Raw genomic sequence first — 19,082 nt, forward strand, 5'->3', positions numbered from 1 at the left:
AAGTGGATAATAATCAGTGAAGTATAAACAGTGTAATAATTTGCAAGTCTTCTGTCTTCACAGTGTCTACTTTATCACAAATAAGCCTTGCCCTTCAGTTTTGCAGTCAATATAAATTTAAATGTACTTTCTCATTTTAGAAAGTACTACATGTGTATACTGTCAATAAAAGATGACAAATAGAAAACTCGGATAATATGAAATATTCCAGACTTCCTTTATACTTTCCCAGAACTGTACTTCTTGTAGTGATAGCCTCTTCTTTTTTTTGAATAGTCAACACACAGTGAAACCAGTGCCCTTAAACTGTAGCATATTATTATTCATTAGGGAGAGTTGCCAGTAAGGAATTGTCAGGGATGTAATCTGCTTTCATTAATGCACAAGTGTGACGATTTTTTTCATGCAAATTGAAAAGAAGCTACATCTAAAAGAATACAACTGCCTGTCAAGTTTGGTAAACTGTATTAACATAAAAAACTAGTATCTTTTTTACATAGCTATTTTTCCAAGGCATTCTTCAAGAAATTATTCTGTTTTGTTCATACACAGGTTGAATCTGAGTACCCCAACAAATAGCTACCCTTTTGAGTTTCTTTCTCTAGTTGACTGTTGCATCATATGTGGCATCTCTTTGTAAAAGAACACTTGTGTATGAAGCAGTGAGTTGCTGGTACTGAGCTTTCTTCTTAAAAATAGGCTTATACCACAAAAATACTATAACCCTGACTCTCATCTAAATTCACTGTGCTTTACTGATGTGACGTGCTTGGAAACAAACCTTCAATGCATGTTTTTCTTTTAAAATATTCATTGTATAGTTGTGTAAAAACTCTTTATTATCTGAGGTTTTAGTATTAAGATAGAATAATAACCACTCACACTGACAGTATTCATGTAAAGTATTGTTGTTAGCAGGGTAGAAGCTGAAGCACAGAAAATAAATAGCTGATCCTTGGTTGTGTGTGAACAGAGTTCATTACTCCACGCTTCTGGTCCTGTGCTTTTGCATGAGTGTGAAGTGGGGAGTCTTGGTTTGGCTTAACTTACGGCACAATCAGTGTGGGAAAAGGCAGGCAACAGGAATGTGACTTACTGATCTGAACTGCTCTTCAGGGAAGTCTGTTCTCGGTGTAGGCAGACTAGTCTGTCCCTCAGAGGGAAGATAAAAGGATGATGAGTGGTCCTGAAGTATTTAAATGCATACAACACCATTTTGGGAAAGATGCAGTTGCAGAGTTTTTGTTGTGGAACTCGATATAGGCTACTTTGAGAGCAGTGTGTCTCTTCTACCTTATTTAGCAATTCAACTCCTGCCCTTGTCTGTCTTTACAAATGTGACTACCGACTAATTTATCTCATCCCCAAAATGCCTATCCTCTTCTGCTCATCAGAAACACAGCCCATTGTGTATTTTGGCTGTTGTTTCTTAAGTGATGGATGCAGACTGCTTTAAAAGGTTTAGTGATGATCTGCTGCCACTTAGCTCCTTCAGACCAGCTATCTCTTACTGGAAGCAGACAGGTAGAATGTGTTTTATCCTGTATTATTGTGTTCTGTGTGGCATCTCTTACATATAGTAACAAGAAATTTTGCAATGGAAACTTTACGTTGGAACACAAGTAGAAATGTATAATATTTTCTTGAAGTTCTTATTAATTGGATTTTGAGGGCTGTTACTCTTCTGCCAAATGTGGTAGAAGTAGTCCAAAGTATTTGGAATTGTGGGGAATGTACAGATGCACACAACTGCTCTTACGCTGTGTGACCCATGGGAAACTGGGCTCAAGTTGATATTCATATTGCCAGATAACAGTGAATATGTGCAAACAAAACAACTGGAGTGGCTTTTGGAGTATTGGGTTGTGAGCTGGATGGACAAAGGGGAGGGCAGTTATGTAACTTGACCTTCAGTCATCTGGTTGTTTATCTCAATGATTCTTGGCAGGGATTTCTTCAGAGGAAGAGTCACAGCATGGTTTGATATAGTATCCCATATATTGAGTAAGATTTTTTTTTTTAGGAGGCTGGAGTGCAGAAAAAAAAGTTAAGACTCTTCTTGGGAAGGAAGTGAATGACTCATGTAAACATGCATAGTAAGATGTTTTCTTGGTCAAGAAAAGATTAGATGAGTAGAAGAGCTTGTGTCAAGGCAAAAGTGGAGACAAGGTGTACTAGGTATAGGGATAACATACTGGAAGGTAATTATAAATATGAATGTCAGGGTAGGTGGTGATAAGGATTTTGGAATACCTGTTAGATCATGTTCTCCAAGGTCTTCATTTCTCTTACTATGTTTAAGCCTCTCTTCCCATTGATGCTTTTGTCCTAGGACCTCTTGAGAGAGAGAGAGAGGTTACCTGCCTTTCTGTCCCTGAGGGAGCTGGTGTTTTGGTAAGATTGTTGACATACTGCAGCATGAGGCTTTCTGTGTTTTCTTGGTGAATATCCCAGGACCTGGAGTGGCTGGGGAGCATGTGCCTGTGTGAACCCCCTTTCCTAGTTCTGCTGATGGGACTGGCATGTGAGTAAGCCTAAGAGGAGGAGTATCGGAAATCGGCAGCCTCATGTTGGCAGCGTTGAAGCTGGGAGGACTGGTACAGTCCCAAGTATGGCTGTGTTTCAGTGAAAGGAGACAGCTTATTTCTTGGTCATTCATCTCTGTAGGGCTTTTTCATTAAGATGGTCACATTACCTGGAAGTGAATGGGCCAATTCACAGCTCTGTCAATGTGCCTATTTCAACTAACTTACTGGATTAATTGCTCTTTTGAGTTGCTATGATCTTGCACCTAAAACATGAAGGTTCAGAGTGTATTTAGATACCAAATTGGGTTTATTTGACCCTGAGATAAACAAATAAAGCATGTATCATGAAGTTTGTAGACACCTCCAATTTCTTGCAAAGTGCTCAGATTGAAATGATGATTCTGCTGCACTGGGGTACATCTGTGGTTGATGGAGGGTCAGGGCTAAAAATTGGGATTTTGTAACCTGTACAATGTGAGACTTTATTACTGGCTCTATTGAGAATAGGTACAGCAAGTGTATTTAGTGTCATACAAGCAGCTGTTATGGTACACTATGATACCTACAAGTCATTGTATTCTTTTAATTTCTGTAACAAATAACTTGCCTTGCAAAAAAACAGAACCAGAATCCATATAGTAAATTAGCTGTGTGTCTACTTTAACAAATTTAAAGCCTTCCAGTGGTAATTTGTGTGTATCGGGGATGTTTGACAGCTGCGAAAACATATACTTAAGTGTTCTAGAACAAACTTTTTTCTGCTTTCTTTTTGACTAACATTATATACACTATGGCTGTATTGAAAGCATACTGTACTTTGCTTAACTGCAGGTGCCTGAACTGGCTGTCAAGTCAAATGCTTATTCAGCTCTACAGAAAGGATTTCTTTGCTTCATTTTGAAATTGTGGAGTCATAGTACTATCCAACACTCTTGTTTCTAGTTCCTGATAGTGGAAAATTGTGTTTATTTTTTCTGAGTACTGGGAATAATCACGGCAAGAGGCTCAGGTACCCTGCAGTACTATGCAATGTGAAAAGAAGTATTCTGGCCATCAGATGTGCACTTCTTCTCATTGCATATAAAGGTGGCAGTGTTAACTGTCTTTGTATTGCAATTACTGTTTTACCACTGTTTTCACATAAGCTGTCCTGTCTCTATAGCTACCTCTAGCACAATTAATGTAATTCAGACTTCCCTGAATGCTTCCCAGAGTTTTCACTTTGGGAAAGGGACAAGCTTTTACCTTTGGTGTTCAGAATTTTGGACTTACGTTCTGAGTGATTTGGGGGAGAGAGGGAAGGTGAGGCACAATGAGGAGTTGTTAGAACAAGACAGATCCAAGTCAAAGTTTTGGTTTGCTTGTTTTTTCTGTCCTGTTGATCTGCAGTGGTTCTTTAGTGTGATAGCTTTATCACTTACTAAAATTACTCAAGTTTAGCCATTCTTTCCTCTGTGCTTCCCGTACCCTGTGTAGATCTGTCAGTGGGAAACACAAAGCCATCATATTTGCTTTCTTCAAACCTACTTGACTCTTCTGTGTTTGAAATAAAAAGGTGTTAAACTCTTTTACAGGTGTACTACAGGTGCAAATGTGTGAGATACAGCACCAGCATCACCCTTACAGGACAAGAATCACAGTGTTAATAGCAGATAACATGGAAAGGAAGGTGGGAAAGAAGAAGAGGTGGAAAGAAATGCCAGTTTGAGTCTTAGAGGTTTACATCTGTTTGTCTATTGTTTTTTTTAATTATATAAACACAGTCGACTACTTCTAGACTGTTTAAAATATTGGTGGGGCTTGCTGAAGTTTCCTATGTTAGAATAAACTACTTGAATTGGTGCAGTAGCTGTAAGTGTACACAGGTGTGGCATAAAACACTGGAGAGAAAATAAGTTTTACTGGATTATAAATTTTACTGGATATTTCCCTTGTTTGCTTTGATGAAACTAATTTGTTTGAACAAAAGAATGTAAAAGTAGCAAGGCTGCCATGCACAGAATTCTTGGATGGGTGCTAGGCATACTCATTCAAGTATGTGTACACACATGTTTGTACCAGGAATATGCCTTGGCTATTTTAAGATCTGATTCTTAATTAATGAAGTTATTAATCTGAGTAAAATAAATTTCATATCTTGCAGGCAATCTGTCTTCTATTACTATCTGTCCTTTTTGACTAGAAGCAATTCACAGTGCATTTTGAGGAATGCGGTATGTTATGACTGGCAGGTTGTAGCAAGTTCATCTCTTAATCTTCCTGAGTCCTGAAGATATTTAATAAACAGCATAGTTTAAGCAAGTCTAGAAAATTAGTGTAGCTAGTTAATAGCCTTTTCTATCATAGTGATTGAAATGTCGAAGCTGACAACAGTAGAGAAAGAGCTGTGTGGACTGAATGTTTTTTCAATAGTGAGAATGGAAAGATCTACATGTTGTGGTTCCCTCAACTCAGTGACATCTCCACTTGACTGCTATAAGTAGAGCAGATCAAATTATTCATAATAAATAATTAATTCTGCACGTGGGTGTTTGCATGAGATTAACAAAAAGCATTGTTTTACAGATGTTGAAGGCAAAAGCAAGAAGTGCATTGCCTTAGGAGCTTTTTTCCTCCTTTGTGCTTTTTGCTTGTGTTGTTACAGTCCATATGAATGATGGCATGCTGCGTTATGTTGTGCAAGGTTACTTCTACACTTTAATTAGTTCAGTGAAGCATTAATAAAGGACAGAGTCTCTGTCCTGTATTACTGGAAGATAGCTGGGCAGACTGCGTGACTTTTTGTGTAAGTTCAGGTTCTGTCTGAATAGGTGTTAGGGGTCTAAATACTCAGGTTGACAGACTGTGCATAAACAAGTCTGCACAAGTATTTTTAAGGTCTTTGGTTTCTGTGAACTTTTCTTGTAAATTAAAGAAAACAAGCTTTCTTGGGAACTCTGCAGTGCTTTCTCATTCTATCAGAAAGAAACCAAAACACATTAAAGAGTATAAAAGGTTGTCAAAATCAAAGTTTTATTTCTAGTAATAAGTAGTGAGAAGCGAAGACAACACAGTTTTATCTTTCAAATGAGGATGTTTTTCTTAGATGCAATAAACATGCTGTGCTTTTATGATTTTTATATTTGATGTATGTGCAAAATGTGCATGTAAATACACCACTGCTTCACCACCCTCTCCAGTAAATAAGCCGCATTCAATTCAATTATGTCATCACAGTGAATGCAGCTGGGATGCTTTGCAGTTAATGCTAATTTATTGTTGTTACCTTCATGAAGACAGAATTGAAACTCAGCAGGTATATACTTTTTGACTCCAGTGTTCTCTGGTTCTCAGGCCAATGTTCCAGAAAGAATCTAGCAAATCTGGAAATTATGGTTAGATTTCTCAATCCCCTGCTTTTGCTCTGATCAGAAGTATGAAAATTCCTCCTTGATTTTTACCTGAATTGTAGTATCTTAGCCCTTCTGTTGAATAAAGACCTAAAATAAATAATTTTGTCATTTTATTTTATGAATCCACTGAGATTTTCTGGTTTTTGAAAGCATTATTTTCTGGATGTGTCTTAGGCAATGATTTTTTTTTTTTTTCTTTCTAACACAACTGGTGTTTTTCTCGTTTTGAGTTGTTGGTCACATGAGATTTAGGCCCCATAATAAAAATGCAGCAGTGGAACAGTGTTTTCCTTCTTCTCAAAAATCCTCGTGATTCTCCTCCACTCCCCCCAATATCAAGTACTCCTACGCTACTGAAGTCTTTTTTTGGAAAAAAATCAGTTATAAGTCTGAGTCATGCTGTCACCTGGAACAAGAAGCTTAGATGTTTTGAGGGTTCCTGGTAGGGATTTGTGGGGTAATAGCAGATAATATTTTCATTCCTGCAAGTTTATAATAATTTACGATGGCTGCAATGATTAGTTTGAGTAATGATTTTGTTTCTTCTTTTAGCACTTTTTCAAGACAGAATGGAATCAAATCATTTGAAGAAAACAGGATAATCAGCAGTATTATATCTTAAAGAGTATATGGTCTGAAGCATTGCTTTTACCATCTGACTTATGATAGAGGCCTGAAATCTTCTGGCTGACTGTAGGTGTTCGGTTTTTGTTGTTTGGTTGGGGGTTTTTTAATATATATTTATTATCAGCCATATGTAGACCGTTGAATATTGCCATTTATTCCTGTAGTTATAAGGAATTAAAGGTGGGAAATCAATCTAAACCTGCGTGGAGCAAAATCAGGTTTTTTAATGCAACAGTATAGAAACTGTAGTAGATAAAAGTACAGAGCATGTGAAGAGTATGAATCAAATCTGCAATGCTCTTCCCCCTACTTTGTAAGTACTGTGCAGCCCACACATTGAATTTTTCCCCTAGTCTGGCACTTCTCAAATGTGAAATACTTACAGTATTTGAAATGGAAATTCAGAAGAAAAGAATAGTTACATGTACAGTTGAACATGTACAAAGGCTTTGAACAGTCCTTTGTTAAAATAATCAGTTTTATTTTAAACTTAGCTGTTGAAAATTACTAGAAACTTTTTTTCTAGGTTTGTAAGTAATACAACAGTGGGATGTTTCAAAATAGGAAGGGAAATTGGTAGGTTCGTATTGGTGAGAGGGTCTAGTCAGTTAAGAATAGGCGCCTAAGCCTTATAAAGGAGGTAGACTATACTGCCTACCCATCCTTAAATGAGCTGTCTTGCCCTCCCCCCAGTTTCTGGTCTACTCCTTTTTTTTCTGATTTCCTTATTATTTTTTTTAAAGTTACTTGAGATTTAGCTGTCATTTAGAGGACTGTATTCACTGTTCGAACTGTTGTAGTTTTAGTTTTTAGTAGTCTGATTTTTTTTCTGCTTTGTCTAATTGGAAATGCTGCACGAGATTACCACCTGAGAACATGTACAACTTGCAGGTAATGGTCAGTCATGTAACTTCCTTTATACCTGGCTGGGCAGAAGTATAGGGTTTGACATGAACAGAACTACTTATGTGCATTAAATCAGGAATCTTGTTGAAGCTGAGCCCAGTGTCTCTGCTAGATTTCCAATTTCCACTGCTTGCTGCCAAGTCTATTAGAGCTGTCTATAAATAGTTTGCGGAATTTTTGAGTGAGAATAAAAAAAAAAGTCAGGGTCTTTTCAGTCCCCCACCTTTTCAAACTATAACTGAGAAGCACTAGCTTTTTTTCTGCTGAAACTTTCACTCAAAAATCCTTAAGTTTGTTACTAAGTTAAAATTCTGTACTTTGATGACAATAGTTTCAGTTAAAAATTGTCTTGTGAGATTTACAGGTGTGACCAAATTTACTTATGTTTTTTCCCCACCTGCAGCATTAAATCAGAGTTGCTATAGTTACTACTCTAGCTTCTCTTACGAAGCCAAGGATAAAGGAACCTTGGGTTATCTTGGTAATTTGGTGTGCAAAGATCTCTTTCAAAAGTGTTTCCTGTTCTCTCTCTTGTGAGAGCCTTTCCTGCTGGTACACCCAGAGGAAAGGTTTGTGCTGTGCTAAACCGTTCTGAGTAAAGAACCACTGGTTGCTTTGTATGTTTGATTGTTAACAAGGGAGAGCTGTCACTTCCTATAGGATGGAGAAAGAAGAGTGGAAAGTGACTGAGAAGCCTTACCTGTAGAACAGGAATGCAAGAGCTCACATTGTAGACTGCAGCATCTTCCAGATGTTTGCTTGATGTATCCTGGTGGTGCTCTGTTTCAATACTTCAGCGTTATGTGACTGGCAGCATCTATGTCAAATTTGCATTTTGCTAACATCTCACTATAGTTTATATGGAATTTTGTAAATTTTATTTTGTGTGTTGTGGCAGCATTCACAGTTGCTGTAATACTAGTGAATGTATGCAGTGCTTAATGAATCCAGAAAGAACTTGCATTGCTCGCACTAAATGACTGCAGAGACTCTGAAGCTGAAGTTGGGAAGAGAAGGCTCTGCCTGAAGTTGTGGTGGAGCCTCCTTGGCAGCCCTGGTGCTGTGGTGAGCAGAGAGCACACTTGTGATGCTGGGTAGCTGAGGGTGTCCATGTTGGCATGTCCCACAGCCAGACAGGAGTGGTGTGGATCAAAACAAGTTACACTGAAAATCTAATGTTTGCGCTGGGTTTTCCTCGGACTAGCTCTAGTGTGGCCCAGAGGACTGAGTACCCATTACCAGTAGGAGCGTGTCATCTAAAAGGAATCCAGTTTGGTTCCAAGGCCACAGTGTAACGTGAAGTAGAGCAGATCAGGAGATTCAGGAGCATACTCCTTATCTGAAATAAAATACTAATATATACAAATCCCAAGTTAACGCCATAAAATTATCAGGAAGAAAGCATATATTATGTTTTGGTAGAGAAGATAAGAGGTCTGTTATGACCTGATCCCTCTATATTCAAGTTCAAAGCATTCACTTATGTGGTGAACTTTGATTTTTAGAGTACTTGTTTTAATAGTCAATTTTTGAAGAACAAACACAGACTTTTTTAGTTATAGGGAATAATGTTATGATGCTAAATAATGCAAAAGTAGTACAATATTTTTATTTGGAGATTTTAAGTCAGTGTTATAAAAAGTACAGGACTAAAGAAAGGTATGTGCTGTTCACTCAAGTACTGATTAACTTTGGATTTAGGCTCTCTACAGTGAATGTAGATTGGAAATCTTTGTGGTTATGTTTTATTGTTTTATTCACCAAGAGATTAATAAAGACCTTTTTCCAAAAGTATCATGCAGCTACATGTCATTTAAAGTTCCTCTGTGGGGAGGAAAGGACAGTATAAGGGAGGGTAGTGGGTGGTTTATACAAAAATGCAATGTTGGACAACGGGTTTTAACTATACATTGCAGACTTCTGTCACCACCATGCTGATTGTTTTATAACCAAGAGATAATTTTCTAAACACAATATGGTAGATACTGTTGTATAAAGTAAAAATAAAAATCTAAAACCTACATAAAACAATTCTGTTGCAGAATTGATTCTGTAGTTTTGTCTTAGTGTTCTAAGTAAAACTGCATCACAGTTGGTATAAAATAAAAATGGTACTGCATAAAATAACAGCATTGAGAATTGTAAACAATTTCTGTACTTTATCTGTTTTTACAGTGAAATTTTATTTCCTGCTTTTGTATCATAAGCACATTTAAATAAGCCACTATTTCAGTATAGCTTCATCTTAGCCATTTTTATTCTTTTCTTAATTAAAGAAATTAATTATGCCATTGTAGTATTCAAGTATACAACACTTTCTCATTTCGTGTGAACAGTCGCTTTCACTGTTTGAAATTTTAGATACATTTACTGTGTCATCTTTGTAGCAGATGTTCTTCTGTTATAGGGATTTGGAATAAATCTTGTCACTCTTGCTCAGCTTGCCTTTAGTAGAGAATTCTGACTGATGCCTGCACAGCAGCAAGTCTCTCTCAATGTTTCTCTATTGCATGTGTGATTTTATATTAAAAGAAATGGCTATTTAATCCTTCCCTTACCTGAAGGATCTTGTTGCACAGTGTAACATGGTCTTACAAATGGCCACCTGAAATTCCAGTGTACTTCACCCTAAGGAAATATGGAAAAGAACTGCACAAAACTAGTTAATGTCAAACTGTTGATTTAAAAATAAATAATGAAGAATTTGTCAATAACTCTTGCAAAGATTCGTCAGCTAAACTTGAGATTACTCATCAGTAATGCCTAGAAGTCAATACTGTCTGTTCCCATTATGCTTTTTTAATTGCCTTTTGTCGTAAAAAGTATGAACTTATGCAAAAGTATGTGTTGCTCTTTCTTAAGGAAGTAAGCAGTAGTTGGGTGTAGGACAAATTCTGGTCAAAGATGAAATGTGCTATATAAAAAAGAATAATAAAGACATAGAAATATGAGACTACTGTGGATCATTAATCTTATCTTGAATAGTTAAATATGTATTGGTGCACAAATGTGTTAATTTGATTTCATGCATATTTCTAACCAAAAGGATGCCGTGATTGCAAACTAAGCTATCAGAAGGCAGGAAATAATAAAATGGTGTCACTTGTAAAGGCTGTGGCTGGTTTCTGTGGGAATCTGGGAATGCAACCCCTGCTTTTCTTTGTTACTGAATATAGAGGTGTAACAAAGTTGCCTGGCTTCAATGGATTGTGTACTCAGAGCTCTGCTGCACCTTAATTTGAATCGTTCCCTGTAGCAATAATATTGTTTATTTCATGGACTGTTCTGGGAGGGTAACTTTCAAATGCTTAGACTGCTCTTTTTCTCTCTTTGTTTGTTCCACTTTCAGTTCCTTGTCTCTTGTAATTTTGATATTGCATATGTAGCTCTTTTCCTGTCTTCAGAGGAAGGCAAAGTCTGAATTTCTGTAGTACAGTTTAGCAGTAGTAGGAGAACATATTTTGCGCAGACAGAAGAGACAGTACAGGAGAAACCATGTTCTCAGATACTTTTCTATGTTATAAAAGGATGAAAAAAACAAACCTAGTCATTTTCATATGCTCATATTCATTTGAGGTTATAGAAAGTGGTGGGGTTTTTTTCCCTTTAGTTGCATAGTCTGTTTACTGTGTACTACTCCTTCTGCAGTACAGGAGAGTTTGGCAGCAGTTTGGCCATATACCTATGGATATGTAGTTCTTTGCTGCTGTTACAGCATTAATTCCCTGCAGCTAATTCACTTAATTCTAAATGCACAGTAGTTTTGGCAGATATACGTGCAAAGTGCTCAGGAAATGAGGAGGTTGTAAACAATGAGCCAAAAGGCTGAGGAGGATCCTACCTAATTTTTTTAGCTTGTTAACTGGATGTGACCTGCATGTAAATAATTCAGTATAATATTTTGGGTTGCATGCTGAACAAGTGTTTTTGTGGTAGAATGGTTTGAGTTGGAAGGGATCTTTAAACATCATGTAGTTTATCTGGAGGAGGGTGGAAGTACTTGTTTTTCTGTTGGTCTCCCACATGCGCTGCTCTGAGCTGTAACATCTTAACCTTAGGTTAACCGTAGGTGTGACGGTTAGGCAGTTAGCCTTTGCATGCTTCTCCCACAGACTCAGCAAGATGTGTGTGACTGTGGTTCAGCCTGGCACATGGCACCTTCAGGTGGAGCTTGTTTCTGCACAACTGTGCTTAGATATTTGCAGGAAGTGGGGAGTGCAATGCTGCTGGCTGAGACTGCTGCAGGATGGGCTAGCAAAAAGGGTCATTTCCAAGAAACATGCGTAGACTTACAGAGGCATCATGGATGTTTTCAGCTCTGATATCTCTATATCAAGAAGGATATTGCTATTTTTGGGCTAGGGCATCATAGGACTATTGCTAAGTAGCTTTTTAGTGGAGTGATATGTAAGGCAGCACCCATTTGTTCATGGCAGCGTATAGTAAGATTCTTATTTTGGTGGTATTGTCGGCACTTGCTCAGCTAGAAGCACAATTTGGTGAAGATCAGTGCAAGGTAACTTCAGCTGACAAGAGGCAGTGTAAAAAAAACTCAGCTTACACTTTGTGAGGTAGAGTGGACAGGAATTTTTGGGAGTAGGATGAAGAAAGGAAGCCTGGTCGTGAAGTACACTGTCTAAAGTAAAGCAGGTTGAACGTGTACCATGCTAAAGGATGTTTGGAAACTCATTATGTACAGGAAGTGGTGTTGATCTCTTCTTCCTGGTAATTGTGGTTCAAGAGAAATAGCTTGTCCAGTCTGCTTACATATCATTCATTATGCATCACAGTACCTTTTGGCTCAAGGTAGTTTAGAAAAAGCTCTCTTTGTAGCTATTCAGTTACAGCAGTTCCTCAATTTATACAGTTCTGCTTGTAGAGGTTTCGTAATTTGGCTGTTAAAGCTAATGGCAGAGGCTTAATCTTGATACAGAAGAAATTAGCTTCAATGGAGATGTGTACGTGATTTTTTTTTTTTTTTTTTTTTTTTGGTGGATGATGACTACTTGGTCTAACAGCAAAAATAAAGGTAACTTAAATGTGTTTCCCGCTATGGATTTTTGTTTTTATTTCAACAGTCAAGTTAATTTCTCTGTAAAACATAATCTGGGTTTAACTGAGTCCCAAGATGCATGATGTTCTTCCAAACTGAAGCTATAAAATTTGATTTTACAATCATGGTTGACAAATTCACATGTACCAAATTTTTTTGGTGCACTTTTACAATATTCATCCATTTGCTGTGTGTTCATATTACTATTTTTAGTCAAAATGGAATTAAAACAGTTTTCATTTAAGAGTCATTTACTATCTCAAATATATCAATATTTAGATAAACTTCTTGTTCTTTGCCTGAAATCGACAGGTTCATGTATCTGGTATGCAGAAGTTTGTCTTGTTTAATCTGAATGTTTTGACCAAGGGGGGCACAATTATTGGGCGGCTAGGGGTGTGTCTTTTTGGCTATGCTTTTTGAAAACTGCATGAATTTGCGTAAAATTTAAAGCAGAAGCTCATTTCAGGACTGTAGGCTTAATGTTATTCTCTGAAGTTATATACAGACAATCCTTTGAGTCTGATCCTGTTTTGGTAGTGAGCTGTGCTGCATAGGTTATGGGGAAGGAGGGATGTAGAGGGGTAACGTCCTAAAATGAAGGCTGCTATGTTGTCATTAGCCTCCACGTTAGTCCGAGCATCACTGCTATTGTCTGGGTTTCAAATATATAGAAATTAGCAGCTTTTTTTTTTTTTTGCCAAATATGTTATATTTTTCAAGTGTAAAGCATTGGGTTTTTCCCACACTTTCCCTTTACAGTTTTCCTCAGCAGTTTGGTTGGAGTGTTGCTGCAACATTTTCCTTGTTGCCAGTCTCACTTCCCTGGCCTCCGTTTATCTTCCTGTCTGTGATGAAACTCGCGTTAGTGAAATACCTTCGAAGGCTATGGGTTTTATCTTCCATATGGTGTTATTGTCCTCTCCAGACTCCATATAGGAGTATAGGGCTCATGGATCTTGGGACCAGGATGTTCAGAAGTGATGCTGTGATGATTTTTTTTTTCTATATACTCATGCTTTGTTGTATTAAATAGACTAACAGGAATTTCAAAGATAATTATGTTCCCATATCTTAATGGAAATTACTGATCTGTTGTCTGATATATTGATGTTGTGGTGGGCTCAGTGCATATGGAACCATGTGACATAATTGTTGAGATCATATAAGGATCATTGCCTAAAAATTTAATAAAGGTGTCAGCAGTTAGTAACGCTTAAATGGCATCTGAACACGCTCTATTTCAGTGACAGTTTCCAATAAAAAATGAAGTAATAATCTTAGAGGTTTCTAAGGTTCATTTTTCATGTAATGAAGGATTATTGGGAAGGAAGTGATTTTTTATAAAAACCTGCCTTATTTTGATGCTGTATTATTTGGATCTTAGTTGAGGCTTCATCATCACACTAGTGCTTCTGACTAATTACTGAAGCTAGTTTGACATCACTTTATATCAATAGATTAATTGTTAGATCATAATGCATATTTAGATGGAAAACATTAAAGCATTCCAGGTTTGGATATTGACTTAAGTTTTCTTCTTAATTTAACACACTAATTCTAAGTCAATGTGTACAGGATTAGGATGTGAGTTCCCATTTTGGTATGCTTCTTGTTATTACTGGTTTATAGTTTTTGACAATTTTTATATGTACATTGCTTTTCTTTCCATTACTTCAGTGTTGTTTTAGTATTTTCATGGTTTGTAACTGTATTTTTATCAGAACTTATTTCATTAAAATTCTGGGGGGGTTTGTTTTCCTGGTGTTTATGTATAGGCAGCTGGTCTGGAATTCAGATTCTGGGAGTATCAACTGAGTGCCTGGATACTGACTGTCTTCAGTGCAATTACTTTGAGGTTTTTCATATTTCTGAATGTTTGTTCATTTTCAGTGTTCAATAACAACTACAGATATATTTGTATATGTTAATAACCCCTTTTTGAAAATGCAAAAACAGTGAATGATCCCTACCGTAATTTGAAAGACTAAATCCTAGTAAGCTATTTTTAACTTAAAACAAGAGGTTTGGAAATGTGCTAATGTTTTCCTTATGTTGATGGAAATAATAGAAAACAAGACAATGAGAAATGTCGTTCTGTGGGATCAGTTACAAGCAAAATAACTTTATTGCAAAGATGGTGTTTATTCTGTGAATTTAGAGCTAAGTGTTACTGAAGAAACAAAATCAGTGGCAAAACTCTAGCATGTCAGTTTATATGTAAATTGGAGAAATTATTTGGAGAATACCTTTCTATAATATACAGTTATATTTTACTTCCAAAAAGAGTTTAATTGGATAATAGTTGCTTACCAATACAACATTTGAAATAGTTTTCTGTGTTAGAATACTTCTGTCTTGAACATTGAGGGGAATTGTTACACTGGAATTTTTTTACAAAATTGAGACAAAGAAACTTGGTATATAAATATATGCAGCCAAATTAGTACATTAAAAATGGGGGAGGAAACACATCACTTCTAAGAGCCCAAGAATTTTGTTTGCTTGTTTGTTTAAAGAAAAGTTAGACTTGCTATTTTTCTACCAGTTTTGATCACCAGGTTTCTAACTGTATTCTGTCATTAGGAAGTAAAATTTGTGTCCTTGTACGTTTATTGTCAACCCTGGGAGAAATTTCGGAAACTTTTTATTTGTGACCACTGTAATAGAGGAGCACTGAGGTGCTTGCTTAAGTGTATGTTCTAGATCTACTCTAACAGTCTTTAAGCTTGGTATAAAAGTCATTTGAGTGTTCTTTATGTCTTTAAGGTTCTTGTTATCCAAACTTATCACACTTAACATTGTGGTGCTGGTAGAACAACTGATTGCACATGTATAAAAATCTGTGTGACACGGCAAATCTTCAGTATTCTTCAATAAAACTTCGAGGGATTAAGAGTTGTGGTTTACAAAAAAATTGCTTAGTGATGTGTTTTACATTGTAGATTCACTGCCTATGTTTGAAGGAGCTTATTTATGAAAGTAACTTTCTCCTCCCAAAATACCTGGAAGATACTATTAAAAAATTGTTGTAAAGGTTAAAAGGGTGTTGAGTAAGGGAGAGGAGAATGAGAACTGTTCAGTGGGAGAAATGTGCATTTACACAACTTACACAACTTGATCTCTCATATCACATACCAGGGCTACTACCTGTCTTGTACAAGCAAACATACTTGTAAAGCAAACATATTTGTTTTAGCAGACTTTTACTTTGTAGGAGTGCAAAGGAGTATGAGATTTGGAGGAGTAACTTTTCTATCTAACTCTTGATGACCGCATGGGTCTTGTTGTTCATCTTTGCAAGTATACTTAGTTTTAATGAACGCTGATGGGGAGTTACTCTTAAAGGTACCTAATTCCTGGCTGTATCTGAAACATCTTTCTGGATAAAGGGTATAAGCTGCAATTCACTGTGAGACAGATGGATGTCTTCCCCTGGATTTCTTTATTTGCGTAGCATTTGCTTACAGATCTTGATGCAGGAGGAGGTGGGGAAGATGCATTGAAATAAACCTTTCTTGAAAAGAAATTAGCAATTGATGCAAAATCATGCAAAGTCTACCATCTAAAATGCCTGAACTTTCTCAAAGCCCTCTGCTACTCTTTGCTACACTAATGATGCTTTTTTTTCATTGTGTGGTAACTTTTTTCTCTAGTTTTTTTCTTAAGTTTGATCATAAAATGAACATATGACCTTTAATGTTTAATATTAATTAAAATAACTTCAGTTTTGTTCTTTCTGTTCTGTAAAAGGGTATCTGAAGAATTTTTACAAATTTTATCTTGGAAATTAGCTTATTCATTATGTTTAATTTTAGGAAATGGTGCTCTTGCAGAACATTCTGAAAATGTGCATATTTCAGGAGTGTCAACGGGTAAGTCATTTTTTGTAATGTTTAAATTTCATGCATGACTTAAATAGTAAATATTGAAAGCCACCTGGTATCTTATGAAGAGATATTTGGCTATAAAAATTATTACTGCCTTTTGCAGCATGTAATAAGGAATGAAGCAACTGGAACATGGAAAAATTCTCATAAGATAAAATTGATACCTGCATGCTTATGAACAGATTATGCCTTTCTAAGTGGACTGCTTAATTATTTTTCCATACAAACATTGAACTAAGAGAAAAGTTGGTTTAAGTTGAATTGATATTTTATTTCCACAGTAAAGTTTTTGTGAAATGAAATTTATTGAAATGTAATTTTGGATGCTGCTACTATCAAATAATATAAATCCAGGAGTTATGCATTTCACCTGATTAGATTGAAGCAGTAACCGAAACTACTGTACACTTGGCTGCGTGTTTTCCTTAATAGAAGAAAAAAAGAATTTTAGAACTTGTGAAACTGAGAAACTGATGAGGTGCTTGGAGAATATGGGGTATAAAAGCAGCACGCATTGCTCAAAGGTTGCTACATTCTCTTCCAGTAAATCAGTCTTCAGACTCTCCTGGGCAGCAGGCACAGCTGGGGCTGTTCTGTGTTAGTGATGTGACTGTGTGTCCATTAAGGCATTAGGCAATGCCAGTATATAGTCTTCATTCTTCAGATGCTAAGCAGTGTCAGCTAAGCTGCTGGTTGTGTTTTATGATACAGGCACTCGGAATATGTGCAAACAGGGAGATACCCGCTGAAGAAGAACAGTGTTTAAAAGAATATGAGCCTGATTCTTTCCATAGGAAGCTGCCACTGGTCCCTGGAAATCAAACTGATTTTCATACCCTTCTCAAATAAGAGTCAAAATGCAAACTCATCCTTTTTTGAAAACGGCTTACACATCTTGCTGGAGTTGTCCTTGCAGTATCACTTCAAGCATTACATTGCTGCTTGTGCACACAGTTAAGTTTTTGGATAAATATATGGTCAGTGGATGGTCTTTGTTACACTACGCAACCTTCTTTTCCCCTTTTATTGCTTGCCACTCCAATACTGGCAAGAGTGTAATTACAGAAGATCTTTGCTATCTGTTCTTATGCTGCATCATGGAGAGTGTTGCTGCTCTTCAACAGTAATGCACCAAGTATCATGCATAGTACATTTGTGGTCCAGTATAAATAATAAACAGCCACACGGGTACTTGCCACTGTTGAAACAATTGTTGCTGGAATTGGGTTGTAAAAGTTACTTGTACCCAGCCTAAAACCTAGCTATGCAGCTTTCACGATACGTTTTAACAACCCTTTACCCCTTTGTTTACTGTAACAGTCGTGTCACAGGTCGCAATACAGGCAGGAAAGCATCTGCTGGGCAAGAGGTGAATGGAATTTTTGACTCTGCTTTCAGTACTTTGGCCAGCATGCTTGAATAAGGAGTGCCAAGAAGAGCAGAACACGATGTACTTTCTATGCAAGATAACAGCAGCTGGTAGACAGACCTTTAACTACTGAGAAGAAAGATCCAGTGAGGACTTCTATTTAAAAATAAATAAATAAAAAAGAACTCAAACAACACAACACCACCCCACCCCCACCCCCCAAAAGAAAAAAAACCCAAAAAACATAAAAACAACAAACAAAACAACAACAAGAAAAAAAAAAACCAAAAACAAACAAACAAAAAAACCCCACCAAAAAAACCCCACAAAACACCACACCAAGAAATCAGTTCTGATGGTCCTGTGTTCTAAAAGTTTTCCAGCTGGGGATAAATAAGTAACATACTCTTAAAATTTCTGTCTTCATACAAAGTGAAAATTTTTCACTGGAGAATTTTGAAATAATGGGGATGGAGAGTGGTCTGTTAATGAAAACCTGAAGAAAGCCTGTAGACAGACCCAGTGACATTTTCCTTATAGTTCTTTCTATGTACATGTTAAATGTTAGATGTATGGCCCAAGAATAAAAGATGGGGATGTATTTAGATGATTTTTTTAGTTGCTTTGAAACAATCTGGGTCTCCCAAACATGTTTTTGAACTTGCAGATCATATATTTCATCAAGCATACCTGGACAGCTTTATATTTATCAGAACAATTTTAAGCAGAGCTTCTGTAAAATAGAACCAAAGACATCTGGCCTTTGAGTATTTCTGAATCCAACTTTAACTTGGTGTTGAAACCAAGCAAGCAATTTTCTTGGACAGTTGCTACAGAGAAGGGATTTAAAATGAAATTATTGTCTTGATGGTAGATTTCCTGTCATGCTGCCACTGTAAGGCTACATGACCTACCATACTAAATTATGTTTTAATAGCACAGACCTCTGTGGTCTTTGGTATTTATGCTTCTGCTGTATATCTGCCAAGTTACAGGTACACCTCTAATATATGAGCATGCTTTTTCTACCAACAGCAATAATGGAATGTTGTCTGTTACATATAAGCTATCACTAGAGAGTAAGTGTTTCTGCCTTTAAAATCTGAAAAACTGAGAAATATTTTCAGGTCTGTCTTTGGGGTATGTTGCACCCTAATTATTGTAACTGGAAAACCAATCCCCCACCTCTGTTTTAAAGAACTTCTACACCACTGAAGACATTTGTTCAAAACAATTAAAAAATTATGATGATTTCATTTTACTGACTATGTCTCTGTATTGCAGAGCAAAGAGTGTTTTAAATTAAAGCTTTTCAGC

At 36.6% G+C, this 19,082-nt stretch overlaps 1 protein-coding gene across 1 annotated transcript in view; it reads left to right on the plus strand.

Annotated features, from left to right (window-relative positions):
- Positions 1-19,082, plus strand: part of LRP12 (LDL receptor related protein 12) — a 48,839-nt gene that overhangs the window by 11,286 nt on the left and 18,471 nt on the right. Inside the window, exon 2 of the mRNA XM_056331399.1 lies at positions 16,325-16,381. Within this exon, the coding sequence (XP_056187374.1) occupies positions 16,325-16,381 (57 nt within the window). The remainder of the gene's footprint in view (positions 1-16,324; positions 16,382-19,082) is intronic.

The sequence above is a fragment of the Falco biarmicus genome, chromosome 3, assembly GCF_023638135.1.
Source record: "Falco biarmicus isolate bFalBia1 chromosome 3, bFalBia1.pri, whole genome shotgun sequence".
Lineage (NCBI taxonomy): Eukaryota > Metazoa > Chordata > Aves > Falconiformes > Falconidae > Falco > Falco biarmicus.